The sequence below is a fragment of the Anolis carolinensis genome, unplaced genomic scaffold, assembly GCF_035594765.1.
Source record: "Anolis carolinensis isolate JA03-04 unplaced genomic scaffold, rAnoCar3.1.pri scaffold_15, whole genome shotgun sequence".
Taxonomy (NCBI): Eukaryota; Metazoa; Chordata; class Lepidosauria; order Squamata; family Dactyloidae; genus Anolis; species Anolis carolinensis.
Genome location: NW_026943826.1, coordinates 5,195,163 through 5,222,267, shown reverse-complemented (window position 1 = coordinate 5,222,267; position 27,105 = coordinate 5,195,163). Strand labels below are relative to the sequence as shown.

Sequence of the window (27,105 nt, the reverse complement as noted above, 5' to 3'; positions counted from 1 at the left end):
AAACAATCCCTGTTAATAGGGAATGTTACCCAGCCTTTGGGGTTTGGATGGTATATCGAACTGCTAGGTTTGTGGAAGCTGGGGCTAACAGTGGGAACTCACCCCATCCTGCGGAGCAGTACCTACTGATGTACTCACATTTGCATGTTTTAGAACTGCTAGGTTTGCAGAAGCTGGGGCTAACAGTGGGAACTCACCCCATCCTGCAGAGCAGTACCTATTGATGTACTCACATTTGCATGTTTTAGAACTGCTAGGTTTGCGGAAGCTGGGGCTAACAGTGGGAACTCACCCCATCCTGCAGAGCAGTACCTATTGATGTACTCACATTTGCATGTTTCTGAACTGCTAGGTTGGGGGAAGCTGAGGCTAACAGCGGGAGCTCACCCCATCCCGCGGAACAGTACTTATTGATTTACTCACATTTGCATGTTTTTGAACTGCTAGGTTGGTGGAAGCTGGGGCTAACATTGGGAGCTCACCCCGTCCCGCGGATTTGAACCATCAACTTTCCACTGAGGTTGGAATATATACTTTACAAGAATACAAAAAACTACCATTAAAATCATCAGCACAGTGACCTATCTTTTGCGGCTGTAGTTCTAGTTGAGTCCTAGGAAGAAATCAAGATGCCCCAAAACTCCAAAGACAGGCAACTTGGCCACGTATTATATGGTTCTTTCTCACCAATGGAGTAATTTCGGACTCAATTGGGAAACTGGGACAAGGAACATCAGATTGTGACCAAGATAACAGACCTTATCAATGAGGAAAGAGATGTAATATCAGAGATTCTGCCACAGTTTGCTTGTGCCTGAGCCTACTGGGAAAGACGAGATTGCTAAAACGTAGAAATGCGAGAGAGGAGGCCTTACCTGAGGTAGCTGCTCCGATCAGCTTGGGTCCGGCTTCACCGCTGGGGCCCCGGAAGGCTTCCTCCTTGGACGGAGGCACCTCCGGATCCCGTTCGTCCGGGAAACTGCCCTCCTGGGAGCCCTTGGGTGGCTCGGCCTCGTCCCCGTTGTCCTCTTCGTCGCTGCAACCCTTGGGCTGCACCATGTAGACGCCCTCGGGGGGCACCTCGGCCCCTTCAGAGCTCTTGGGCTCCTTGCTCTCCACGCGCCCCAGCAAGGCGTCTTCGCTGTACTCCCCATTGACCCACTTCTCAATCACCTCCCTCCGCTTGTCCTCCTCGATCTTCTGCACGCGGCCGGCCCCCTCGGGCTCCTTGGCCCCGGCCTGGGCAACCTCCTTGGGGACGCCCTCGCGGCCCTTGTCGGCATGGACCTGCTCGGCTCCCTTGTGGTCGACCACGACCTGGCGGCTGAGCTTGGCACAGATGGCGTTGAGCTTCAGGCCACCTTTGCGCTTGGCAGCCATCTTGGGGTTTCCTGAGGTTGCGTCAGTGCATAGAGTTCTTTCAGCTGGAGGAGGAAATGGACAACAGAAAGAGAAAGAAAGACAACGGGCATTAGGAGGAAATTCCTTAAGACAATCAACAGCATGTTCGTCTAATCTATATATATATATAAACGTAATGTACATTTGTAGGACTGAATAAACGTAATGTAGGACGTAATGTAGGACTGAGTAAATGTAATGTAGGACTGAGTAAACGTAATGCAGGACTGAGTAAACGTAATGCAGGACTGAGTAAACGTAATGTAGGACTGAGTAAACGTAATGTAGGACTGAGTAAACGTAATGTAGGACTGAGTAAACGTAATGTAGGACTGAGTAAACGTAATGTAGGACTGAGTAAACGCAATGTAGGACTGAGTAAATGCAATGTAGGACTGAGTAAACATAATGTAGGACTGAGTAAATATAATGGAGGACTGAGTAAACGTAATGTAGGACTGAGTAAACGTAATGTAGGACTGAGTAAACGTAATGTAGGACTGAGTTAACAACAAAACCACTGAACCAAATCACACCAAATTTGGCCATAAATAATAATAATAATAATAATAATAATAATAATAAGGAAATTCCTTAAGACAATCAACTAATCCATAGCAGAAAACTGGCATGTTCGTCTAATCTATATAGATAAAAATGTAATGTACGTTTGTAGGACTGAGTAAACGTAATGTAGGACTGAGTAAACGTAATGTGGGACTGAGTAAACGTAATGTAGGACTGAGTAAACGTAATGTAGGACTGAGTAAACGTAATGCAGGACTGAGTAAACGTAATGTAGGACTGAGTAAACGTAATGTAGGACTGAGTAAACGTAATGTAGGACTGAGTAAACGTAATGTAGGACTGAGTAAACAACAAAACCACTGAACCAAATCACACCAAATTTGGCCATAAATAATAATAATAATAATAATAATAATAAGGAAATTCCTTAAGACAATCAACTAATCCACAGCATGTTCGTCTAATCTATATATATATAAAAACGTAATGTACGTTTGTAGGACTGAGTTAACGTAATGTATGACTGAGTAAATGTAATGTAGGACTGAGTAAACATAATGTAGGACTGAGTAAATGTAATGTAGGACTGAGTAAACGTAATGTAGGACTGAGTAAACGTAATGTAGGACTGAGTAAACATAATGTAGGACTGAGTAAACAACAAAACCACTGAACCAAATCACACCAAATTTGGCCACAAAAGTCATAGTCACCCAATCTATGTCTTTCAAACAACAAACCTGGAAATGTTGAAAATCATCCTGGACTACACAAGTCTCATATATTAGATACTAGCTTGGGGACCCGGCGGTGCCCGGATATTTTGAGAAATTTATGTGCCAAGTTTGGTCAGGGTTTGAACCTTGGTGTCTTTCATTTAGATACAAAACTGTAGCCCAGAGGTCTCCATAAGCCCTGGACAACCTTCGCCTCAAACACACAATTGGGATGATAGGAAAACGGTCTGGCTCCTGCTCCCTCTCCATAAACCACGATCCTCTCAATCTGTCTCAAATCTTTTTTAACGGCCTCTGTAATCTTGTCCCCCGCAAGAACAAGAACGAGAAGCAGAACGAGAATCCATCAGACCCCCAATGGTGTACCCAGGAGCAATGGTGACACGTCCTAATCCTCCACTACAATGCTAACAGCCTGAAACTTTAGACTCGCTCTCCGCCAGCCAGAACACACGGCTGCTTAGCATTAGCGGCTGACAGCTCTGGGCATCGTCTCCTCGTAAAAGCAGAAGAAAAGAAACTAAGCGGCTGCCTGTTGCCCGAGAAATGAGGAAACACGGCTTGGTATGAGTTTGCAAAGGGAGAAGAAACTCACTCTTCTGGACAACGTGCACACATCCCTAAACCATATCAAGGAGATCATTTTACGAGCCATGAAGGAAAAGCCAAAGCGGGGTAAGGAAAAGGCAATGAACTCATTGGGTTGTTGTATGTTTTCCTGTGGAAGTTGCTGACTATTATGTCAGACGACACAAAGAAGCCATTGAAATCCACAAGCATGTGGACAACTTCGACAGAAAGGAGGAAACCATGAAAATGAACCAAATCGGGCTACCAATATTTTAAAAACTCCAAAATCAGAACAGTAAATAAGGAGCAGCACTCTCAAAACAGAAGATTTCCAGACAGGGATCAATCAGAGGCAGCTAATGACTCTGAACAAAGGCTTCCCCACAGGCCAGGATGTGAGGCTGAGAAGGCCATTTAATGCTAAGGAAGGTGATTAATTACAATATTCACACTGGCCTCCCCCCAACCACAGAGATATAAACCTTCCTTGCTTAGTTTTCTTCATATAGCTCACAACCTCTGAGGATGTCTGCCACAGATGTGGGCAAAACGTCAGGAGAGAATACTTCTGGAACATGGCCACACAGCCCGGAAAACATAAAACAACCCAGTGATCCCGGCCATGAAAGCCTTCGACAACACATTCAACAACAAATAAAGTTTTATTATATATACAGTAGAGTCTCACTTATCCAAGCTAAACGGGCCGGCAGAAGCTTGGATAAGCGAATAACTTCGATGATAAGTAGGGATTAAGGAAAAGTCTATTAAACATCAAATTAGGTTATGATTTTACAAATTAAGCACCAAAACTTCAAGTTATACAACAAATTTGACAGAAAAAGTAGTTCAATACGCAGTAATGTTATGCTGTAATTACTGTATTTACGAATTTAGCACCAAAATATCACGATATATTGAAAACATTGACTACAAAAATGGCTTGGATTATCCAGAGGCTTGGATAAGCGAGGCTTGGATTAGTGAGACTCTACTGTGTGTGTGTGTGCATGTGTGTGTATATGTATGTGTGTGTGTGTGTGTGTGTGTGTATGTGTGTGTGTGTGTGTGTGTGTGTGTGTGTGTGTGTGTGTGTATATATATATATATATATATAAACAAACTAGCTGTGCCTGGCCATGCGTTGCTGTGGCGAAGTATGGTGTTATGGGAAATAAAGTATTGAGGAATTGGTGATAGTTAAGGTAAAGGGTAAAGGTTTTCTCCTGACATTAAGTCCAGTTGTGTCCGACTGCACACTGAAGTGGATTATATGGCAGTGTGGAGTCAAGATAATCCAGTTGAAAGCAGATAACATAAGATTATAGCTGTGTGGAAGGGCCTTGAGTCTACACTGCCATATAATCCAGTTCAAATCTGATAATCTGTATTTTATTGGCAGTGTGGAAGAGGCCTAAGTGAGGCCTAACTCTGCCTGTCCCCTGGTCTGCCCCCGACCCAGGAACTTCCACAGATATATAAACCTTCCTTGCATAGTTTTCTTCATACATCTCACAACCTCTGAGGATATCTGCCACAGATGTGGGTAAAACGTCAGGAGAGAATACTACTGGAACATGGCCACACAGTCCGGAAAACATACAACAAGCCTGTGATCCCGGCCATGAAAGCCTTCGAGAACACAAGAAGCTCATTTTTTATTTTTTTGGGGAGTAGTCCAAAATTGTTTGAGATCTGGGCTTCCAAGTGGGAGGTCTGCACTCGCATCTCCTGTGCTTTGTTCCCTTCGCCCACAGAGGTGCGATGACTTGATAAGAGCACAAAAAAAAAAAGCCGCACACACCTGTGTTATTTACACGCCCACCTGTGTCCTCGCACAAGAGCACACCTGACGTGCACGCCCAAATTCACACACACGCAAAACACGCTCGCTCTCACACCTGCCTGGGCTCAGAGGGGAATCCAGGTCGTGGTTTCGTCACTCCGCTTCCCTGGCCTGAGCTGCTCTTGAAATCCCAGCCGGCCTTTTAAACTCGGGCTACACCTGGAGGGTCACGTGAGGCCGAGACCAGCGAAACCCAACACCCAACGAGTCCGGCGAAGAGAGCCTTGGGACGGAGGGTGGGAGCCGACATCCATATGCTTCCAAGAAGGGAAGCCGGGTGAAGAAAACGGGTTTGGACAGCACCCTCCGAGCCAGCCCGGCAGGCGACTGATGAATCAGCACCCACTTCACACAAGAAAGCCCAGCGTGGCTCTCTTTTGCAAGCCAGGTCTTCTTGAGCCGGCCACATCGCCGGAGGAAAGGGCTGTCAGGTCCCATCAGCGACTCCCTCCCCAAAGAAGACCCTTCCGGACTGGTCACGAACGCGGCTCCCTGTCTCGACACTCCCGCCGTCAAGCACCAGCTCAGCCCCATGAGAGACATCCTCCACGTAGGAATGGAAAAAATAAATATTTATCCCAAGGAAGTGGAAGCGGGAGTGCTGCAGTGCTGAGCACAAAGGAGACAACACTCAGGTCGGACTCCACAGCCTTTTGGATGACAACATCGTCAATACAGTAGAGTCTCGCTTATCAAACGTAAACTGGCCGGCAGAACGTTGGATAAGCAAATATGTTGGATAATAAGGAGGGATTAAGGAAAAACCTATTACACATCAAATTAGGTTATGATTTTACAAATTAAGCACCAAAACATCATGTTATACAAGAAATTTCACAGAAAAAGTAGTTTGATACATAGTAATGCTATGTAGTAATTACTGTATTTATAAATTTAGCACCAAAATATCACGATGTATTGAAAACATTGACTACAAAAATGCGTTGGATAATCCAGAACGTTGGATAAGCGAGTATTGGATAAGTGAGACTCTACTGTATCATCATCATCAATATCATCATAATCGTCATCACCATTCCTTTGTATCCTGACTTTCTCCCGGTGTGGAAACCAAGACAGCTTACAAAAAGAATCAGCTGAAACAAACCTAAGGGAAAAGGTAAAGGCTTCCCCTGACGTTAAGTCCGGTCATGTCTGACTCTAGGGGTTGGTGTTCATCTCCATTTCTAAGAGCCGGCGTTGTCCGTAGACACCTCCAAGGTCATGTGGCCACAGGCATGACTGCATGGAGCGCCGTTACCTTCCCGCCGGAGCAGTACCTATTGATCTACTCACACTCTGGGGGTCAGTGCTCACCTCCATTTCTAAGCCAAAGAGCCGGCGTTGTCCGTAGACACCTCCAAGGTCATGTGGCCATAGGCATGACTGCATGGAGCGCCGTTACCTTCCCTCCGGAGAAGTACCTATTGCTCTACTCACACTCTGGGGTTGGTGCTCATCTTCATTTCTAAGCCGAAGAGCCGGCGTTGTCCGTAGACACCTCCAAGGTCATGGCTGCATGGAGCGCCATTACCTTCCCGCCTGAGCAGTACCTATTGATCTACTCACACTCTGGGCGTTGGTGCTCATCTCCATTCTAAGCCGAAGAGCTGGCGTTGTCCGTAGGCACCTCCAGGGTCATGTGGCCATTGGCATGACTGCATGGAGTGCCGTTACCTTCCTGCCGGAGCAGTACCTATTTGTTGAGAATCCGTGAGCTGTTAGGCCCAAAATAACCCTCTTTTGTGAGGTAAATTCCCAAGAATATAGCAGAGTGCAGAAGCACACCTTCCAAACAGCAGGAAACATACGTGAGGTGAGTTTAGGGGAAGCCTTTCTTCTTCAGGATGGCAAAGGATTGCAAAGTCAGCTTAAAAGTTCAAAAAATGTATTTATTGAGGTAAAAAGAAATCCATTGCAAATAGAAATGGAGCTAACTAGCTGTCTAAGCTAGCTTCTAAGGCAGGTAGGCAGGTAAAAATAACAAAGAAATCTAGATAGCTACATTTTGCCTAAGAGATGGGAAAAATGCATCCTACTTGCTACACTATTGATCTATTCGCATTTGAATTTTTTGAACTGCTAGGTTGGCAGGAGCTGGGGCTAACAGCGGGCACTCATTCTGCTCCCGGGATTCGAACCTGGGACCTTTTGGTCCGCAAGTTCAGCAGCTCAGCGCTTCAACACACTGTGCCCCCAGGGGCCCCTGAAACAAACCTAATGCCATATTAAAATGCCGTAGAACTTCAAGTGTTTTGGAACTCACCCCAAGAAACCTCAGCTGCCTTGGCCAAGTGTCAGGGATTCTGGGAGCCAAAGTCCCAAACTCCTGGAAGACCAGAGTTTGGGGAACCCTGCTCTAGGTCAACAAAGGAGGAATCAGGTAATTCTTCCACAAGATCCAAGAAATCAAATGGAAATGTAAACCAAGTATTGACCAAGAAGGACTAAAAAATGATGACGGAAACAATGCATTGTAGAACTATACCAAACAGATGATAGAAAAACAGATTGATTCATCGAAGACCCATTTGTAGAGGATGCTTCTCAATTGGATGTGAGAGATCCTGCTGGCACCACACTTTTCAGGTCGAGGCTCACCTGGGACCCCACTATATACCTTTTCCAAGATATGCAGGGAGTTTTGCAAGGTCTTTCTAAAATTGCAGATTGTTGGAAATCATCCTGGACTACACAAGTCTCATCTATTAGATATGTAGTGGATAGATTAGACTGAGGGAAGCCTCTCTATAATCCCATGCATGCCCAGATAGGCTTTGCTGATTTCCCTCTGTTCCTATTCTGTTTACATCCACGCCTTCACCTCGATGGATTGTCACCTTGACGTGGTGAGGGGGCTTGCGTGTTCCAATGAACCTGTGGGCACAACCATAGAAGTGATGCACTCCCAGGAGTGGCCACAGGGGAGGATCCAGACCAAGAACAATCCAAGACCCAAAGACCTCAACAGCGGAGAAGGCGGAGGATAACATGGTACATGTTACAACGGCTGTGAAGGCGGAAGAAGCCACTCTCGTTGTGTTAACCACACCACTGCTGGGACCTCAATCTGTGAAGACGGTGTGTTGACCAGCTGTGCACCGACCTCTACACATTAAAAAAAAATCACGCACAGGCATCTTCCAAGAAATGGAGGACCATCATCCTCAAACGACGAGGGATCGCCTAAGTAAGTAAGTAAGTTTAGCAATGTGATCTCTTCAGGGATGAGGTAACTTCCTCTATCTAGATTGGAATGTTAATTGCCCCAAGAAGGCTCGGACCATGAGGCCGTAGCCATATCTCTCTTCTATTGTCTTCCAACTAAGAAGGACACATTTTGCCACTCTCCTAGGCAAAATGTAGCTATTTAGATACCTTTGTTATTTTTACCTGCTTACCTTCCTTAGTGCTAGCTTAGACAGCTAGTTAGCTCTAAAACCTTTTCTATCTACAATGGATTTCTTTTTACCTCAATAAATGCTTTTTGAACTTTCAAGGAGACTTTGCAATCCTTTGCCATCCTAAGAAACGAAGGCTTTCCCAAACTCACCTCACGTAAGTTTCTGCTGCTTGTGAAGTGTGCTTCTGCCACTCTGCTGTATTTTTGAGGAATCACCCCCGAAGGAGGGTGATTTTTGAGTCTAACTGCTCATAGATTCCCAAAACAGAAGAGAGGTGGGCTCCACCTCAGTTTGAGAAGGGAGATGCCTGTTTGATCCGCCATGGCCTTGGCACTCCACTCGGCGTGGCACAAAAGATTCCCGACTAAGTAAACATCCCTTGTGAGTTTCTTCTCCCCAAAAGAAATGTTTTGATTTTGCATCAATCTAAGGAAGCCATTTATAACCTGGGCCTGTCACAGAGTTCTTTTCATCCCTGCCGGGGACAAACTCTCCCACATGCTTTATTTACACTGAGCATTTCCTGCGAAAACAATACCCGCAAAGCGTTTGCACCAGCGAAGAGCTCGGGGCAGAGGCAAAGCGGCCCTGGCTCAGTCGCCAGACCCAGAGGGACCTGGAAGAAAAAGGGAGGAACTCTCTGAAATGGGATTTTGTTGGCGGCTTCTAACAGGACAACCACCACCTAGTCCTCAAGATGTTGCAGCAGGGGTCCCCAAACTAAGGCACGGGGGCCGGATGCGGCCCTCCAAGGTCATTTACCTGGCCCCCGCCCTCATTTATAATATAATATTTTATATCAGTTTTAATAATATAATATATTGTATATACATATGGGGAGCCCCGGTGGCGAAGTGTGTTAAAGCACTGACCTGCTGAACTTGCCGACCAAAAGGTCCCGGGTTCAAATCCCGGGAGCGGAATGAGCGATCGCTGTTAGCCCCAGCTCCTGCCAACCTAGCAGTTCGAAAACATGCCAATGTGAGTAGATCAATAGGTACCGCTCCAGTGGGAAGGTAACGGCGCTCCATGCAGTCATGCTGGCCACATGACCTTGGAGGTGTCTACGGACAACGCCGGCTCATCAGCTTAGAAATGGAGATGAGCACCAACTCTCAGAATCAGACACGACTGGACTTAACGTCAGGGGAAAACCTTTACTTTTTACTATATACATATGATATTGATAATAATATTATCATTTTATACAATATAATACTAATAATAATACCATATAATAATATTAATTATATGTTATATATTACATATAATATTACAGTATAGTGGTATAGTTCAATATAGCAATATATAATGCTAATATTGTGCTATGCTAATAATATAATATATTGTATGTACATACCGCTGCTCTGAGTTCCCTTTGGGGTGAGAAGGGTGGGATATAAATGTAGTAAATAAATGTAGTAAATGAATAAATAAATAATTTTGGACTTAGGCTGCTTCTCACCCCGAAGGGCACTCAGGGTGGCTTACATGTTATATGTACATGCACTATATTATATTATTGGCATAGCACAATATAAACATTATATATTACTATATTGTACTATAGCACTATACTGTAATATTAATAGTAATATTACATGTAATATGGAATATACAATTATAATAGTGTATTATTATTATTATTATACTGTATTACATTATATTATTATCAATATTATATGTGCATACAATATATTACAGCATGGCTTGAAAGCTTATTGACAACCTCTGGTTGCAATGCAGATAGAGGTAGCAAAAGAGCACTGGGAAAAGTTCCTACGAATTCAGGCTGGCACAGCATCTTTCTGGATTTCGTCAGATGCGAAATTATGCAAAACTAAGCAAATATGTGCAAATGTGCTTAACTCACAATCATTTATCCAGGTCACAGAACCCGGCGTTTTCTTGGTGTTGAATTTGTGCTGAAAGCCCAGCGTACAAATAGCCGTCAGCCAAATTCTCGGGGCCAAACCTCTCCGCCTGCGAGGCTCCGACTTCCCGATTTGAGCACGAGATCTTTGCCAGAATACACTCCGGTTGTGGTTGTTTTGAAAGGGAATTCCTAAAGGATCGGAACAAGATGGCAAAGTGGGGAGAAGAGGAGGAGGAGGAGGTTTTTAGCGGGAAGTTTGGACAAAGAAAGAATCCGAGAGGGTGAACTGGGCATCGTGGATGCTTGGACTTGAGGTTTGGGGGTGAGCTAGAAAAGAGACGGAAAGCGAGGCAAGGAGAGAGGCTGACGGGGACTTGTCACTTCAAGGGGCTGCGCCGAAAACAGAACAGATGGACCTTTCATATTCTTATTGAAGAATTTTAAGCCCAGCTGAGTAGCTGTGCTCAGGAGGGAGACCGGCGTGCCAGCTTTCCAGGAGCGGAGAGGGACGCAACCGTTCAATTATTCACCACATTGTTTGGGGCGGATAAGGGGGGGCTTCACGTACACGTGTGCGGATTTGGAAACGGAACATATTTTTCACTGGGGTTGCAATGGTTAGGACTCACAGCGGGATCTCGAAGGCCACGAGACCAACCCAGGGTCTTCACCTGGGCTTTGAATTGATTTTAATAATTGTTATGTTATGTTGTTTTATAGCTACCCTGTTTCCCCTAAAATAAGACATCCCCGGAAAATAAGACCTAGTAGAGGTTTTGCTGAATTGCTAAATATAAGGCCTCCCCGAAAGTAAGACCTAGCAAAGTTTTTGTTTGGAAGCATGCCCAATGAACAGAACACCAGATCATGCAAGATCGGTAAATGTACATACCATAGAGTGTTGTACATGGAAATAATGGCAGTAACAAGAAATTCTTGATAGGATTCACAGTTTGTCTGGTTATGCTGGTTTGTGATGACAACTACTTTACAGTATATAATAAATGTTCATTTTTTTGTTCAACAATAAATGTGAATTCTTCTTCATGGAAAAATAAGACATCCCCTGAAAATAAGACCTAGAGCATCTTTGGGAGCAAAAATTAATATAAGACACTGTCTTATTTTCAGGGAAACACAGTAAATTATTATATTGTGTTTTAAATTTATGGATTATATGTGAATTTATGTTGCGGTTGGACGTTTTCTCATGTATGCCGCCCCGAGTCCCTTCAGGGAGATGGAGGTGGGATACAAGAATAAAGTATTATTATTATTATTATTATTATTATTATTATTATTATTACTACTACAGTAGAGTCTCACTTATCCAACATAAACGGGCCGGCAGAAGCTTGAATAAGCGAATATCTTGGATAATAAGGAGGGATTAAGGAAAAGCCTATTAAACATCAAATTAGGTTATGATTTTACAAATTAAGCAGCAAAACATCATGTTATACAACAAATTTGACAGAAAAAGTAGTTCAATACACAGGAATGCTATGTAGTAATTACAGTAGAGTCTCACTTATCCAATGTTCTGGATTATCCAATGCATTTTTGTAGTCAATGTTTTCAATATATCGTGATATTTTGGTGCTAAATTCATAAATACAGTAATTACTACATAACATTACTGCGAATTGAACTACTTTTTCTGCCAAATTTGTTGTCTAACATGATGTTTTGGTGCTTAATTTGTCAAATCATAACCTAATTTGATGTTTAATAGGCTTTTCCTTAATGCCTCTTTATTATCCAACATATTCGCTTATCCAACATTCTGCCAGCCCGTTTATGTTGGATAAGTGAGACTCTACTGTACTGTATTTACGAATTTAGCATCAAAATATCACAATGCATTGAAAACATTGACTACAAAAATGCGTTGGATAATCCAGAACATTGGATAAGCGAGTGTTGGATAAATGAGACTCTACTGTATCTATATATATGGAGCCCTGGTGGCGAAGTGTGTTAAAGCGCTGAGCTGCTGAACTTATAAACCGAAAGGTCCCAGGTTCAAATCCCAGGAGCGGAGTGAGCGCCCGCTGTTAGCTCCAGCTTCTGCCAACCTAGCAGTTCAAAAACATGCAAATGTGAGTAGATCAATAGGTACCGCTCCGGCGGGAAGGTAATAGCACTCCATGCAGTCATGCCAGTGGCCACATGACCTTGGAGGTGTCTACGGACAACACCGGCTCATTGGCTTAGAAATGGAGATGAGCACCAACCCCCAGAGTCAGACATGACTGGACTTAACGTCAGGGGAAACCTTTACCTATTATTATTATTATTATTATTATTATTATTATTATTATTATTATTATTATTATTATCAGGGCAGGATGGACACTTCAGGAAACAGGTTTTGATACTGAGTTTGGGGTTCTGCCTTTCTAGAATGTGAGCTTGCGGCTGGTATTTGTTTACGAGGAAGTCGCTAGACCTCAAGATTGCAAGGCAGCTGGAAAAGGAGCGGTCCAAATGTGGGTGAACTCCTGGATGCGAGGAGTCAGGGACGAGGAATTTACAGCGAGTTCTCAGCCCTTCCCTACGATCCGCACAAAGCACAATTAAGTAAAACAATCAACTATATGACTACCTAATTTGCATCATTTATACACGTCACTGAATTTTTAAAGCTTCCCATAAAGTGAGGCAGGCACAGGAGAGTTGTGCAGTGAATGCTTTCCCCTCACTTTCCCCCCCTATTTCCCAGTGTGCCTCTCATTCCCAATCCCACAGAAGAGTCTGTCGGGGCAAAAACAAGTTCTAAGGAACAGTTTGGAAACACTATTATGCGGGATTCCAGAATTCCATGATACCACTATGATTCCACTTTCATTGCCTGGGATTTGCAGTGTGCAAAGAGAGCGTCATCGCTTCCTCTGCTACACACATACACAGAGCTCCAGTTTATCAATAAAGCATTTTATTGCTTTTAGCTCAAGAGATGACCTCGGCTTAGTGGCACGCTGTCTCTTTCACCTGACCTTGGAGAGCGTCCCTGAGTTTGCTGCGAGTTTTCCGGGCTATCTGGCCATCTTCAAGAAGCATTCTCTCCTGACGTTTCACCCACATCTACGGCAGGCATCCTCAGAGGTTGTGAGGAATATATGTCCATGTTCCAGAAGTATTCTCTCCTGACGTTTCGCCCACATCTATGGCAGGCATCCTCAGAGGTTGTGAGGAATATATGTCCATGTTCCAGAAGTATTCTCTCCTGACGTTTCGCCCACATCTATGGCAGGCATCCTCAGAGGTTGTGAGGAATATATATCCAAGTTCCAGAAGCATTCTCTCCTGACATTTTGCCCACATCTACGGCAGGCATCGTCAGAGGTTGTGAGGTCTGTTGGAAACTAGGCAAGTGAGGTTTATACATCTGTGGAATAATGTCCAGGATGGGAGAAAGAACTCTTGTCTGTTGGAGGTAAGTATGAATGTTGATTAGCACTGAATGGACTAGCAGGTTCAACGCCTGGCTGTTTCCTGCCTGAGGGAACCCTTTGTTGGGAGGTGTTAGCTGGCCCTGATTGTTTCATGCTTGAAATTCATCTGTTTTCTGAGTGCTGTTCACCTTGTAGCTGCTTCCTGCGTGGGGGAATCCTTTGTTGGGAGGTGTTAGCTGTCTGGAATTCCCCAGTTTTTTAAATATTGCTCTTTATTTATTTATTGGAGAACACAGAAATGCTGGACCACCCTAACAACCACCATGTCAGACAACACAGAGAAGCCATTGACATCCACAAGCACGTGGACAATTTCAACAGAAAGGAGAAAACCATGACAATGAATGAAATCTGGCTACCAATCTATATATATATAAAAGAGTGATGGCATCACGGTGACCCACAAAACAACAAAACTACAGGCCCCCCAACCTCGAAATTTGACAACACAACCCATCATCCACAGCTCTAGGTTGATACAACAAAAAGAAAAGAATAATAAAGTCCTAATTAGAGAGAGAGGAATAATTGCTTTTATCCAATTGCTGCCAGTTAGAAGGCTAAGCTCCTCCAACTTGGTCTCCTAGCAACCCAATAAAAAATAATTAAAAACACTAAAAAATTAATACAATAAAATACTATAATAACAGAAAATAACTAAAAATAATACAAGAAAATAATAAAATATAATAAATAAAAATATAACATACAATACAAATAATAAAAAATGCAAATAAAGTCAAATAAAAATTACACAACAATTTTTAACCAATATCACCACCACTTTGCCACAGCAACGCGTGGCCGGGCACAGCTAGTATATTAAAAAATCCAAAACCAGGACAGTAAATAAAGAACACTCAGGAAATAGGGGGATTCCATGCATGAAACAATCAGGGCCAGTTAACACAACAACGGATTTCCTCAGGCAGGAATCATCCAGGCTTTGAAGCTGCAAGCCTATTCAGTGCTAATCAAGCTGGCCAATGGCAACATTCACTCTTGCCTCCAACAGACAAGTGTTATTTTTCCCAACAAGGACATTCCACAGATATGTAAACCCCACTTGCCAATTTTCCAACAGACCTCATAACCTCTGAGGATGCCTGCCACAGATGTGGGTGATACGTCAGGAGAGAATGCTGCTGGAAAATTCACAGCAATCCAGTGATTCCATCCATGAAAGTCTTTGAGAAGACATGGTTTCCAAGTTGTTTCCAACTTTGGGCGACCCTAAGGCAAACTTATCTCAAGGATTGTTCACAAACCAATCTTCCCGTGTGCTTCCATTTCGCACAAAGACACACAACAAGCGGCGCACACGCGTGTCCTGCGGAGGCCCGGCATCGCTCGCAGCCACCTCTGAGCCACCGAGGATGAGCGAGAACCCTAAAGTGTTAACGGCGATCGGTGAAATGGCACAGCAGATTGCTACAATAAATAATTTACTGATATTTATAAATATTCAAATCAGCCGGCTTTAGAAATTGAAAGGGTGAGGGAGGGGGGAGGAGGTGCCGGGAAGTGAGTGTGAGCCCACGGAAGGGAAAAGAGAGAGAGAGAGTGGCATTAATTCCCTGACTCTCTCTCCAGATTCATTGGAGAACTGATTCTCATTTCAAACAAATATTAAATCTTTTGGCATCAAGAAAAGGATGGGTGGTTGGGAAGAGTGGGGGGTAGAGGAGGAAGGAAGGAAGGAAGGAAGGAAGGAAGGAAGAAGGAAGGATAGAAAGAAGAAAAGGAGGAAGGAAAGAAGGAGGGACGAAGGAAGGAAGGAAGTAGGGAGTTATGAAGGAAGAAAAAAGGAAGGAAAGAAGGAAAGAAGAAGGAAGGATGGAAAGAAGGAAGGAAAGAAGGAAAAAAGGAAGGAAGGAAGGAAGAAGGAAGGAAAGAAGGAAAGAGGAAAGAAGGAAGGAAAGAAGGAAGGAAGGAAGGAAGAAGGAAGGAAAGAAGGAAAGAGGAAAGAAGGAAGGAAGAAAGAAGAAGGAAAGAAGGAAAGAAGGAAGGAAAGAAGGAAAGAAGGAAGGAAGAAAGAAGGAAGGAAGGAAGAAAGAAGGAAGGAAGAAAGAAGGAAGGAAGAAAGGAAGGAAGAAAGAAGGAAGGAAGGAGGGAGGGAGGAAGGAAGGAAAGAAGGAAAAAAGGAAGGAAGGAAGGAAGGAAGGAAGAAGGAAAGAAAGAAGGAAGGAAGGAAGGAAGGAAGAAAGAAGGAAGGAAGGAAGAAAGAAGGAAGGAAGGAGGGAGGGAGGAAGGAAGGAAAGAAGGAAAAAAGGAAGGAAGGAAGGAAGGAAGGAAGGAAGGAAGGAAGAAGGAAAGAAAGAAGGAAGGAAGGAAGGAAGGAGGGAGGGAGGAAGGAAGGAAAGAAGGAAAAAAGGAAGGAAGGAAGGAAGGAGGAAGGAAGGAAGAAAGAAGGAAGGAAGAAAGAAGGAAGGAAGGAAGACAGGAAGGAAGGAGGAAGGAAGAAAGAAAGAAGGAAGGAAGGAAGACAGGAAGGAAGGAAGGAAGAAAGGAAGAAAGGAAGGAGGAAGGAAGGAAGAAAGAAGGAAGGAAGGAAGAAAGGAAGGAAGAAAGAAGGAAGGAAGGAGGGAGGGAGGGAGGAAGGAAGGAAAGAAGGAAAAAAGGAAGGAAGGAAGGAAGGAAGGAAGGAAGGAGGGAAGAAGGAAAGAAAGAAGGAAGGAAGGAAGAAAGAAGGAAGGAAGGAAGAAAGAAGGAAGGAAGGAGGGAGGGAGGAAGGAAGGAAAGAAAGAAGGAAGGAAGGAGGGAGGGAGGGAGGAAGGAAAGAAGGAAAAAAGGAAGGAAGGAAGGAAGAAGGAAAGAAAGAAGGAAGGAAGAAAGAAGGAAGAAAGGAAGAAAGGAAGGAAGGAAGGAGGAAGGAAGGAAGAAAGAAGGAAGGAAGGAAGAAAGAAGAAAAGGAGGAAGGAAAGAAGGAGGGACGAGGAAGGAAGGAAGTAGGGAGTTATGAAGGAAGAAAAAAGGAAGGAAAGAAGGAAAGAAGAAGGAAGGATGGAAAGAAGGAAGGAAAGAAGGAAGGAAGGAAGAAAGAAGGAAGGAAAGAAGGAAAGAGGAAAGAAGGAAGGAAAGAAGGAAGGAAGGAAGAAAGAAGGAAGGAAAGAAGGAAAGAAGGAAGGAAAGAAGGAAGGAAGAAAGAAGGAAGGAAGGAAGAAAGAAAGGAAGGAAGGAAGGAGGAAGGAAGGAAGAAAGAAGGAAGGAAGGAAGAAAGGAAGGAAGAAAGAAGGAAGGAAGGAGGGAGGGAGGAAGGAAGGAAAGAAGGAAAAAAGGAAGGAAGGAAGGAAGGAAGGAAGGAAGAAGGAAAGAAAGAAGGAAGGAAGGAAGAAAGAAGGAAGGAGGGAGGGAGGAAGGAAGGAAAGAAGGAAAAAAGGAAGGAAGGAAGGAAGGAAGGAAGAAGGAAAGAAAGAAGGAAGGAAGGAAGGAAGGAAGGAAGGAAGGAAGGAAGGAAGGAAGGAAGGAAGGAAAAATAAGGAAGGAAGGAGGGAGGGAGGAAGGAAGGAAAGAAGGAAAAAAGGAAGGAAGGAAGGAAGGAAGGAAGGAAGGAAGGACGGAAGAAGGAAAGAAAGAAGGAAGGAAGGAAGGAAGAAGGAAGGAAGGAAGGAGGAAGGAAGGAAGGAGGGAGGGAGAAAGGAAGGAAGGAAAGAAGGAAAAAAGGAAGGAAGGAAGGAAGGAAGGGAGGAAGGAAGGAAGGAAAGAAAGAAGGAAGGAAGGAAGGAAGGAAGGAAGGAAGGAAGGAAGGAAGAAAGAAGGAAGGAAAAAGGAATTAGGAAAGAAGGAAGGAAAGAAGGAAGGAAGGAAGGAAAAAAGGAAAAAAGAAAAGGAGGGAGGGAGGGAGGGAGGGAAGAAGGAAGGAAGGAAGAAAATAAAGAAGGGAAGGAGTCTCCATGGCTGGTACTGTTTCCTTCCTTAGCCCCTCGTCCCCCTTGTTTCCACACCAGAGAGATGAGAGGAATCTCTTGGGAAGCCTTCTCTCTCCTCCACTTTCCTCTGAGTACATTTCTGTGACTTGGCCCTTTCTTGACAACGTGGCCCATCACCGACTTGGGCCCTGCTGCCTCCGTTGCCCTCCTGCACTTTTGGTAGCCAAACCCCGGGATCCGGCAGCCCGGCGTGAGCTTCCCTCCGGAAGAGTGATGGTTCTTCTAATGGGCAGGCAGCCTGTCAGCTCCCTGACTCCCCGTGTTTTATGAGCTTCACCGAACGGCTCTGAACTCCCTGGTAAGAAATAAAGTTATCCCTCAGCGTCCCTTCTAAACATTTCACTCAGTGCAAACGGTGTTTAAGAAAAATGAGGACATATTTCTTCTTAAGGATGCAGTATCCCCCTTCAGAGGCCTAATTTATGCCATCTATCAACTGGCCAAGGGAGAAAGAGGCCGTTGGGCCGCTGGGGAGCAGAACGGCCCAAACGCAGGCCCAGCCAACGCAATGTTGTTGGGAGATTACGGCTAGAAATTCAGACTGCCAGCCTCCCAAGCCTTTCACTATTTATTTGTTATGTGTATGTTGATTTGCCAGTTTGATTATCTCTTTAGTGTGGGAGGGTTATAGACATGTGATTGTACTGAGCATGTTCAGGCACAGGACTCCGTTTTGTATTCGGTATGTGTTTGGTCTACAGTGATGTTTTGCATCAGACCTCAGTGGAGGTGGATGAATGTATGGGCTTCAATATAGAAGGAATTATTATAATAATTAATAATAATAATAATAAACTTTATTTATACCCCGCCACCATCTCTCCAATGGGGACTCGGGGCGGCTTACATGGGGCCATGCCCAGAACAATCTATATATATAAAAGAGTGATGGCATCATGGCGACCCACAAAACAACAAAACTACAGACCTCCCAACCTCGAAATTTGACAACACAACCCATCATCCACGCCTCTAGGTTGATACAACAAAAAGAAAAGAAAAATAAAGTCCTAATTAGAGAGAGAGGAATAATTGCTTTTATCCAATTGCTGCCAGTTAGAAGGCTAAGCTCCTCCAACTTGGTCTCCTAGCAACCCAATAAAAAATAATTAAAAACACTAAAAAATTAATACAATAAAATACTATAATAACAGAAAATAACTAAAAATAATACAAGAAAATAATAAAATATAATAAATAAAAATATAACATACAATAAAATTAATAAAAAATGCAAATAAAGTCAAATAAAAATTACACAACCATTTTTAACCAATACCACCACCACTTTGCCACAGCAACGCGTGGCCGGGCACAGCTAGTACAATATAACAAAATATAATAGAACAACAAATCATAACACATTAAACAACACAATAAAAGAAAATATACACTACTTTAAACAAATATACACTACATTAAATATGCTTATGGACTTCATTGAGTACAACTATCCTTAAAGACTATGGACTATTGATTAAGAATGATACCCTGTGTACTCAACACAGAGACACTACATCCTCTCTGTAACTGAACTTCAATAAGAAATGTGCCTGTATGGTGAATTAATACAAGACGTTTGAGTAAATAAGATATGTTATTTTTCAAAGAAAACTTTTTTAATCTCTAAAAGGTTTTTAAAGGGAGTGTATATCTTTTGGGCAATTACAACTTCAAAGAAACAACCATCCTCTGCTAACCAAATATATTTTTGTAGTGGCATGTCTTTGTCCTTGGCAGTTCAAAGACACGGTTCATCAGTCTAACAACCAAGCTACCTGTGTGCCATTCCATAAATTCTTGTGAATATCACTTGATCAAGATTTGACTTCTAACAAAATCATGCTTATCTTGACTAGTGGTTTTCAAAAAGTGGTCTACACATATTGATAGACTTATTGACTACACTGGATCTTGGACCTTGCAGGTGGATCTAGGAAGGATCCCACAACAGGAAAGTGGCATTATTATACAGAGGACTATTTGCCACATTGGACATATAGGACCGTTAGGGACATTACCACCCTCGAGGCGGGAATGTTATTATCGGTCCCAAGAGTGGATTGGATTGGGAGATAATACAATACAATAGAATACAATAATATAATAATATAATATAATAATGCAATAATATAATAATAAACAATGTAATACAGGAGGTCAATACTATTGCAACCCTCAAAGGGGAAATGGGTGTTATTGGTCCTGACGGTGGATTGAATTGGGGAATAATATAATATAATAATGTAATATAAATATACTGTATATACTTGAGTATAAGCCTAGTTTTTCAGCCCTTTTTTTAAGACTGAAAAAGCCTCCTTGGCTTATACTCGGGTGAGGGTCCTGGTTGGCTTATATTTGGGTCAGCTTATACTCGAGAATATATGGTACATTTATTATTTTTATCTATTATTATTGGTATTATTACATTTATTATTTTTCTCTATTATTATTGGTATTACATTTATTATTTTTCTCTATTATTGTTGCTACTATTACATTTATTTTACTCTATTTTTATTATTATTAATACATTTATTATTTCACTCTGATCTTATTATTATTATTGCATTTATTATTTTACTCCATTTATTACTACATGTATTATTTTCCTGTATTTTTTATTATTATTATTATTATTATTATTATTATTATTATTATTATTATTATTATTATTACATGTATTATTTTCCTGTATTTATTATTATTATTATTACATGTATTATTTTACTCTATTATTATTCAAAGGATACAGAAGCACATTTAGATTTGAAGAAGATGAGAATAATGATTTGATCAGAGTTGGACAGTCTTATCTTAAATTTGAGCTTTATGTAAATATTCAAAAACATTTAACTTACTGATGCCTCAATTCATGTAATTTTTATCGGTATCTATTTTTATTTCTGAAATTTACCACCCTCAGCTTATACTGGAGTCAATGTTTTCCCAATTTTTTTGTGGTAAAATTAGGTGCCTCAGCTTATATTCGGGTCGGCTTATACTTGAGTATATATGGTATAGTGTATTATAATATTTTATTTTATATGGTTATATTACTGGTGGAGAGACCAGTGAAAGGGTCAAGGGGTAGAGTGACCGCTGAATGCTCCTAAGTGTGTGGCATGACCAGTGAAGAGGGTGAAGGGGTGGAGTGGCTACTGACCGTTCCCAAGGGGGTGGAGTGACCAGTTGAAGGGTCAAGCAGTGGAGTGACTGCTAACTACTCCCAAGGGGGTAGAGTGACCAGTTGAAGGGTCAAGCAGTGGAGTCTGCAAACTACTCCCAAGGGGGTGGAGTGACCAGTTGAAGGGTCAAGTAGTGGAGTGACTGCTAACTACTCCCAAGGGGGTGGAGTGACCAGTTGAAGGGTCAAGCAGTGGAGTCTGCAAACTACTCCCAAGGGGGTGGAGTGACCAGTTGAAGGGTCAAGCAGTGGAGTGACTGCTAACTACTCCCAAGGGGGTGGAGTGACCAGTTGATGGGTCAAGCAGTGGAGTGACTGTTAACTACTCCCAAGGGGGTGGAGTGACCAGTTGAAGGGTCAAGCAGTGAAGTGACTGCTAACTACTCCCAAGGGGGTGGAGTGACCAGTTGAAGGGTCAAGCAGTGGAGTGACTGCTAACTACTCCCAAGGGGGTGGAGTGACCAGTTGAAGGGTCAAGCAGTGGAGTCTGCAAACTACTCCCAAGGGGGTGGAGTGACCAGCTGAAGGGTCAAGCAGTGGAGTGACTGCTAACTACTCCCAAGGGGGTGGAGTGACCAGTTGAAGGGTCAAGCAGTGGAGTCTGCAAACTACTCCCAAGGGGGTGGAGTGACCAGTTGAAGGGTCAAGCAGTGGAGTGACTGCTAACTACTCCCAAGGGGGTGGAGTGACCAGTTGATGGGTCAAGCAGTGGAGTGACTGTTAACTACTCCCAAGGGGGTGGAGTGACCAGTTGAAGGGTCAAGCAGTGGAGTGACTGCTAACTACTCCCAAGGGGGTGGAGTGACCAGTTGAAGGGTCAAGCAGTGGAGTCTGCAAACTACTCCCAAGGAGGTGGAGTGACCAGCTGAAGGGTCAAGCAGTGGAGTGACTGCTAACTACTCCCAAGGGGGTGGAGTGACCAGCTGAAGGGTCAAGCAGTGGAGTGACTGCTAACTACTCCCAAGGGGGTGGAGTGACCAGCTGAAGGGTCAAGCAGTGGAGTGACCGCTAACTACTCACAAGGAGTGACCAGTTGAATAATAATGTTTTTTACTAATATAATAATAATAATAATAAATAATATGGCCCTACCAAATCGGTACACTCCCCTCCCAACATGCCTGTGTGTTGAGCCATCTTTCGTTTATTATAATTTTTCTCTCTCCCCGCATTAAAAGGTTTACTATCCAAAACGAGTATAAGTGGTCTCACTTCTTAGGCTAAGTAACTCCATAAATCAAGGCATAAGTGTTAACATCCACACCGCAACCCAAGACATCAATCTTGGCCTATTTTTACAAGCAAAAAATCCAGACAATGGAAGGGGAACGACGACAGGAATCCAACCTCCAGTCCGTATGAGATTTGGGGGCCTTAAAGAAGACGAGAATATCCGTTGGGTCCAAAACAAGACTTTTCAAACTTGGGTGTCCCAAAAGCTGAGGTCCAAATCAAATCCTAAATATCAGTGGTTCCCAATATCAGTGGTTTCCCACTGAAATCCACAAGAATGTGGACAACTTCAAGAGAAAGGAGGAAACCATGAAAATGAACACAATCTGGCTCCCAGTATTAAAAAAACCCTCCGAAATCAGAACAGTAAATAAGGAGCAGCACTCCGAAAACAGAAGAGTTCCAGACAGGAATCAATCAGGGGACAGCTAACAACTCTGAACAAAGGATTCCCCCAGGCCAGGATGCAAGGCTGGGAAGGCCATTTAAGGCTAACAAAGGTGATTAAGTACAACTTTCACACTGGCCTCCAAAAAACAAGAGTTCTTCCTCCCACCCAGGAACTTCCAAGGTGAACTGAACCACCTCAGACAGGAATCAATCAGGGGACAGCTAACAACTCTGAACAAAGGATTCCCCCAGGCCAGGATGCGAGGCTGGGAAGGCCATTTAAGGCTAACAAAGGTGATTAAATACAACATTCACACTGGCCTCCAACAGACAAGAGTTCTTCCCCCCACCCAGAAACTTCCACAGATATATAAACCTTCCTTGCTTAGTTTTCTTCATATATCTCACAACCTCTGAGGATGCCTGCCATAGATGTGGGCGAAATGTCAGGAGAGAATGCTTCTGGAACATGGCCATACAGCCCGGAAAACATGCAACAACCCTGTGATCCCAGCCATGAAAGCCTTCGACAACACATCCGACACCAAATAAAGTTTTATATATAGATATATATAAAAAATGTAATGTGATGTTTTACTATGGAGTAAACAACAAAACCACTGAACCAAATCACACCAAATTTGGCCACAAAAGACATGGGCATCCAATCTATGTCTCTCAATTTAAAAAAAACAACATAGAAAATTAGTCCAAATTACAGAGGATGAGGAAGAGCCTTTCTCCCCCAACTGCCAGTCAGAAGGGTAGGCCCTGCTGCCTTTAGGCCCCACCCCCGCTGCCTTTAGGCCCCGCCCCCTTCATATCCTAGCAACTCCCTCAGCCAAAATGGCGGCCAGGGCACAGACAGAGTGCACTTAGCCCTTATCCACACTGCCTATAAAATACAGATTATCTAATTTGAACTGGTTTATATGGCAGTGTAGACTCAAGGCCCTTCCACACAGCTATATAACCCAAAATGCCAAGGCACATAATCCACAGTACCTGCTTTGAACTGGATTATCTTGAGTCCACACTGCCATATAACCCAGTTCAGTGTGGATTTTATACAGCTGTGTAGAAGGGGCTTCATATAATCCATGGATAATATAAGATTATAAATATAATATGTAATAATTACTGTGGTATAATAATACAGAGCGACATAATCTCTAAAATCAGGACAGGAAATAAAGAGCAACACTCTGAAAACAGGGGAATTCCAGAAAGGAAACAACTAGGGTCAGATAACTCCAGGGTGCTACTCCAGCTACTCCAGAAAACAGCCAGGCTTTGAGGCTATTCACTGCTATTCCACCTGGCCAACAAAGGATTCCCATAAGCCACAGCAACACATGGACGGGCAAAGCTAGTTGCTATTATTATTATTATTATTATTATTATTATTATTATTATTATTATTATTATTATTATATAGGATTTGGAATCTGGCAAATGGAGAGCCACATTAAATACTATGGAGGGCTGGAGTTGGCCCGTGGGCCTGAAGTTTGGCACACAGGGTGTAAGGTAACCAAATACCCGCAAACAATAAATTCTGGGTGTGTTAAGTCATTGTATGTTGTTTCACACTCATGTTGGAAACTGTCCTGAGTCTCTTCGGGGAGATAGAGCGGTATATAAATAAAGTTTTTATCATCATCATCATCATCATCATCATCATCTGAAACACAACAAGATGAGTCCACAGCAGACAGTCTGCTGGCTGTTATTATTATTATTATTATTATTATTATTATTATTATTATTATTATTGACACAACAACATTGTATGACACAGCAAACAAGATAGACATGCTGGATTTCGTATCACAAAACCACAAGCCGAACACGTCCCAAGCGTTTAGGACTGTGTGATGTATTTTCAGATCCCAGTCGGGTGGCTTTTTGCAGTTGGCAGATCGTAATTTTGCCAATGCCTATTGTTTCCAAATGCTGGCTGAGATCTTTTGGCACGGCACCCAGTGTGCCCATCACCACCGGGACCACTTGAACTGGTTTCTGCCCGAGTCTTTGAAGTTCAATCTTGAGGTCCTGATAGCGGCTGAGTTTTTCCTGTTGTTTTTCGTCAATGCGACTGTCACCTGGGATGGCGACATCAATGATCCAAACCTTTTTCTTTTCCACAACTGTAATGTCTGGTGTGTTGTCTTCCAGAACTTTGTCACTCTGGATTCGGAAGTCCCATAGTATCTTTGTGTGCTCATTTTCCAATACTTTTGCAGGTTTGTGATCCCACCAGTTCTTTGCTGCTGGGAGGTGGTACTTGAGGCATAAGTTCCAATGAATCATTTGGGCCACATAGTTGTGCCTCTGTTTGTAGTCTGTCTGTGCGATTTTCTTACAGCAGCTGAGGAGATGATCAATGGTTTCGTCGGTTTCCTTGCACAGTCTGCATTTTGGGTCATCTGCTGATTTTTCAATCTTGTCCTTAATTGCCTTTGTTCTGATGGCTTGCTCCTGGGATGTAAGGATCAGGCCTTCTCTCTCCTTCCTTCTTCAGGGTCCCATTCGTGAGCCAGAGCCAGGTCTTCTCCTTATCAGCTTTTCCTTCAATTTTGTCAAGGAACTTTCCATGCAATGTTTTGTTGTGCCAGCTGTCAGCTCTAGTTTGTAGTGCAGTTTTCTTGTACTGGTTTTTTGTCTGCTGTGCTTTGAGGAATTTCTGATTTTTGACTTCAATCAAATTATTATTATTATTATTAGTATTATTATTAATATTGTTGTACAAGAGTTGGAATCTGGCAACTGAAGGACCACATCAAATGCCATTGAAGACTGGAGTTGGCCCGTGGGCCTGAAGCTCGGCATACAGGGTGTAAGGCGAACAAATACTCGCAAATAATAAATGCTGGGTTTGTGTCTGCTGTGGACTCATCTTGTTGTCCAAATCAAACTCCATGCTGATATCAGTGCTAAAAATTCAGACAGTGTTGGTCAGAGACTGGATTTTGGTTTCCGTTTTCCCATACAGCTTCAGGTCATCCATGTATGTCAGGTGCGAAATTTTGTGAGATTTCTTAGATGTCTGATAGCCGAGATTTGTTTTTTGTAAGTTTGTTGACAGAGGGATCATGGCAATAATGAAAAGCAGAGGGGACAATGAGTATTATTATTATTATTATTATTATTATTATTATTATTATTATTATTATTATTATTATTTTCTTATGACACAGCAAACAAGATATGCTGGATTTCATATCGCAAAATCACAAGTCGAACACTTCCCAAGTGTCAAGGACTGTGTGATGTATTTTCGGATGATGCACGCAGATCCCAGTTGGGTGGCCTTTTGCAGTTGACAGATCGTAATTTTGTCAGTCTGTTGTTTCCAAATGCCAGCCGTGATCTTTTGGCACGGCACCCAATGTGCCCATCACCACCGGGACCGCCTGTACTGGTTTCTGCCAGAGTCTTTGAAGTTCAATCTTGAGGTCCTGATAGCGGCTGAGTTTTTCCTGTTGTTTTTCGTCAATGCGACTGTCACCTGGGATGGCGACATCAATGATCCAAACCTTTTTCTTTTCCACAACTGTGATGTCTGGTGTGTTGTGTTCCAGAACTTTGTCAGTCTGGATTCGGAAGTCCCACAGTATCTTTGCATGCTCATTTTCCAATACTTTTGCAGGTTTGTGATCCCATTATTATTATTATTATCATTATACAAAAGTTGGAATCTGGCAACTGGAGGGCCACATCAAATGACATGGAGGGCTGGAGTTGGCCCGTGGGATGAAGTTTGGCATATGGGTGTAAGGTAACTAAATACTCGCAAATAGTAAATGCTGGGTGTGTGCAACCCCTATCCCCATGGAAAAACACCCCAAAGAGCCCGCTCCGAGCGGCCGTCAATCCCAAAAGGCCGGGGAATCTCCCTCTCTTTCTCCTCTCCTCTTTTCATGAACTCTATTTCTCTTTCCTTCCTGAAAACAAGTGAGCTGTAAATACTGTTTAACCTTCTCCCCCGGCGGCCCCCTCCCCTCCGCACTATAAAAACACAAATATGCCATAACTCAGCGGGCCCCAGCCTCCGCCGCCTCCAACATGCCCTGCTCCGGGCCTCTCAGGAAGGTCATAACAAACGACTTTCCGATTCACTGCTCCTGAAATAATTTTGTGTATTAAAACCTGAATCTGCACTTTCTGGACCGAAAGGCCCGCGCTTAATTATGGCGCTCGTCCTTGGGGTGGACAGTGATCCTTCACCGCCGCCGCCGCCGGTGCCGCCAACCAAGCGGAGAGACAAGCCAAGCAAAGGGGCGCCGCTCTGCCCCCCTCCCCCTCCCCCCCCGACGCCCCCCGCCTTCCCTGGGCCCAATCTGTTTTCAAAGTGTGTCTGTCCTTTATTAAATTGTTTTCTTTTCCACATTATCAGTTGCCATGGAGACCTCATCTCTCGGATTATTTGAATTTCATTATATCTATTGATTTGGGAGCATTTCATCTTTTTTATTGTTTTTCTGTCAATTTTCAAAACGAATAACCATCTAATTTGCGTCAGCGCTGATTATGTTTGTCC

The 27,105-nt window shown here is 43.2% G+C and overlaps 1 protein-coding gene across 6 annotated transcripts in view; it reads right to left on the bottom strand.

The window, feature by feature from the left end:
- casz1 (castor zinc finger 1) overlaps positions 1-27,105 on the bottom strand; it is a 435,538-nt gene that overhangs the window by 90,313 nt on the left and 318,120 nt on the right. For all 6 annotated transcript variants that reach the window (XM_062966047.1, XM_062966046.1, XM_062966050.1 and 3 more), the window contains one exon: positions 876-1,424. In XM_062966047.1, coding sequence (XP_062822117.1) covers positions 876-1,424 — 549 coding nt within the window. The remainder of the gene's footprint in view (positions 1-875; positions 1,425-27,105) is intronic.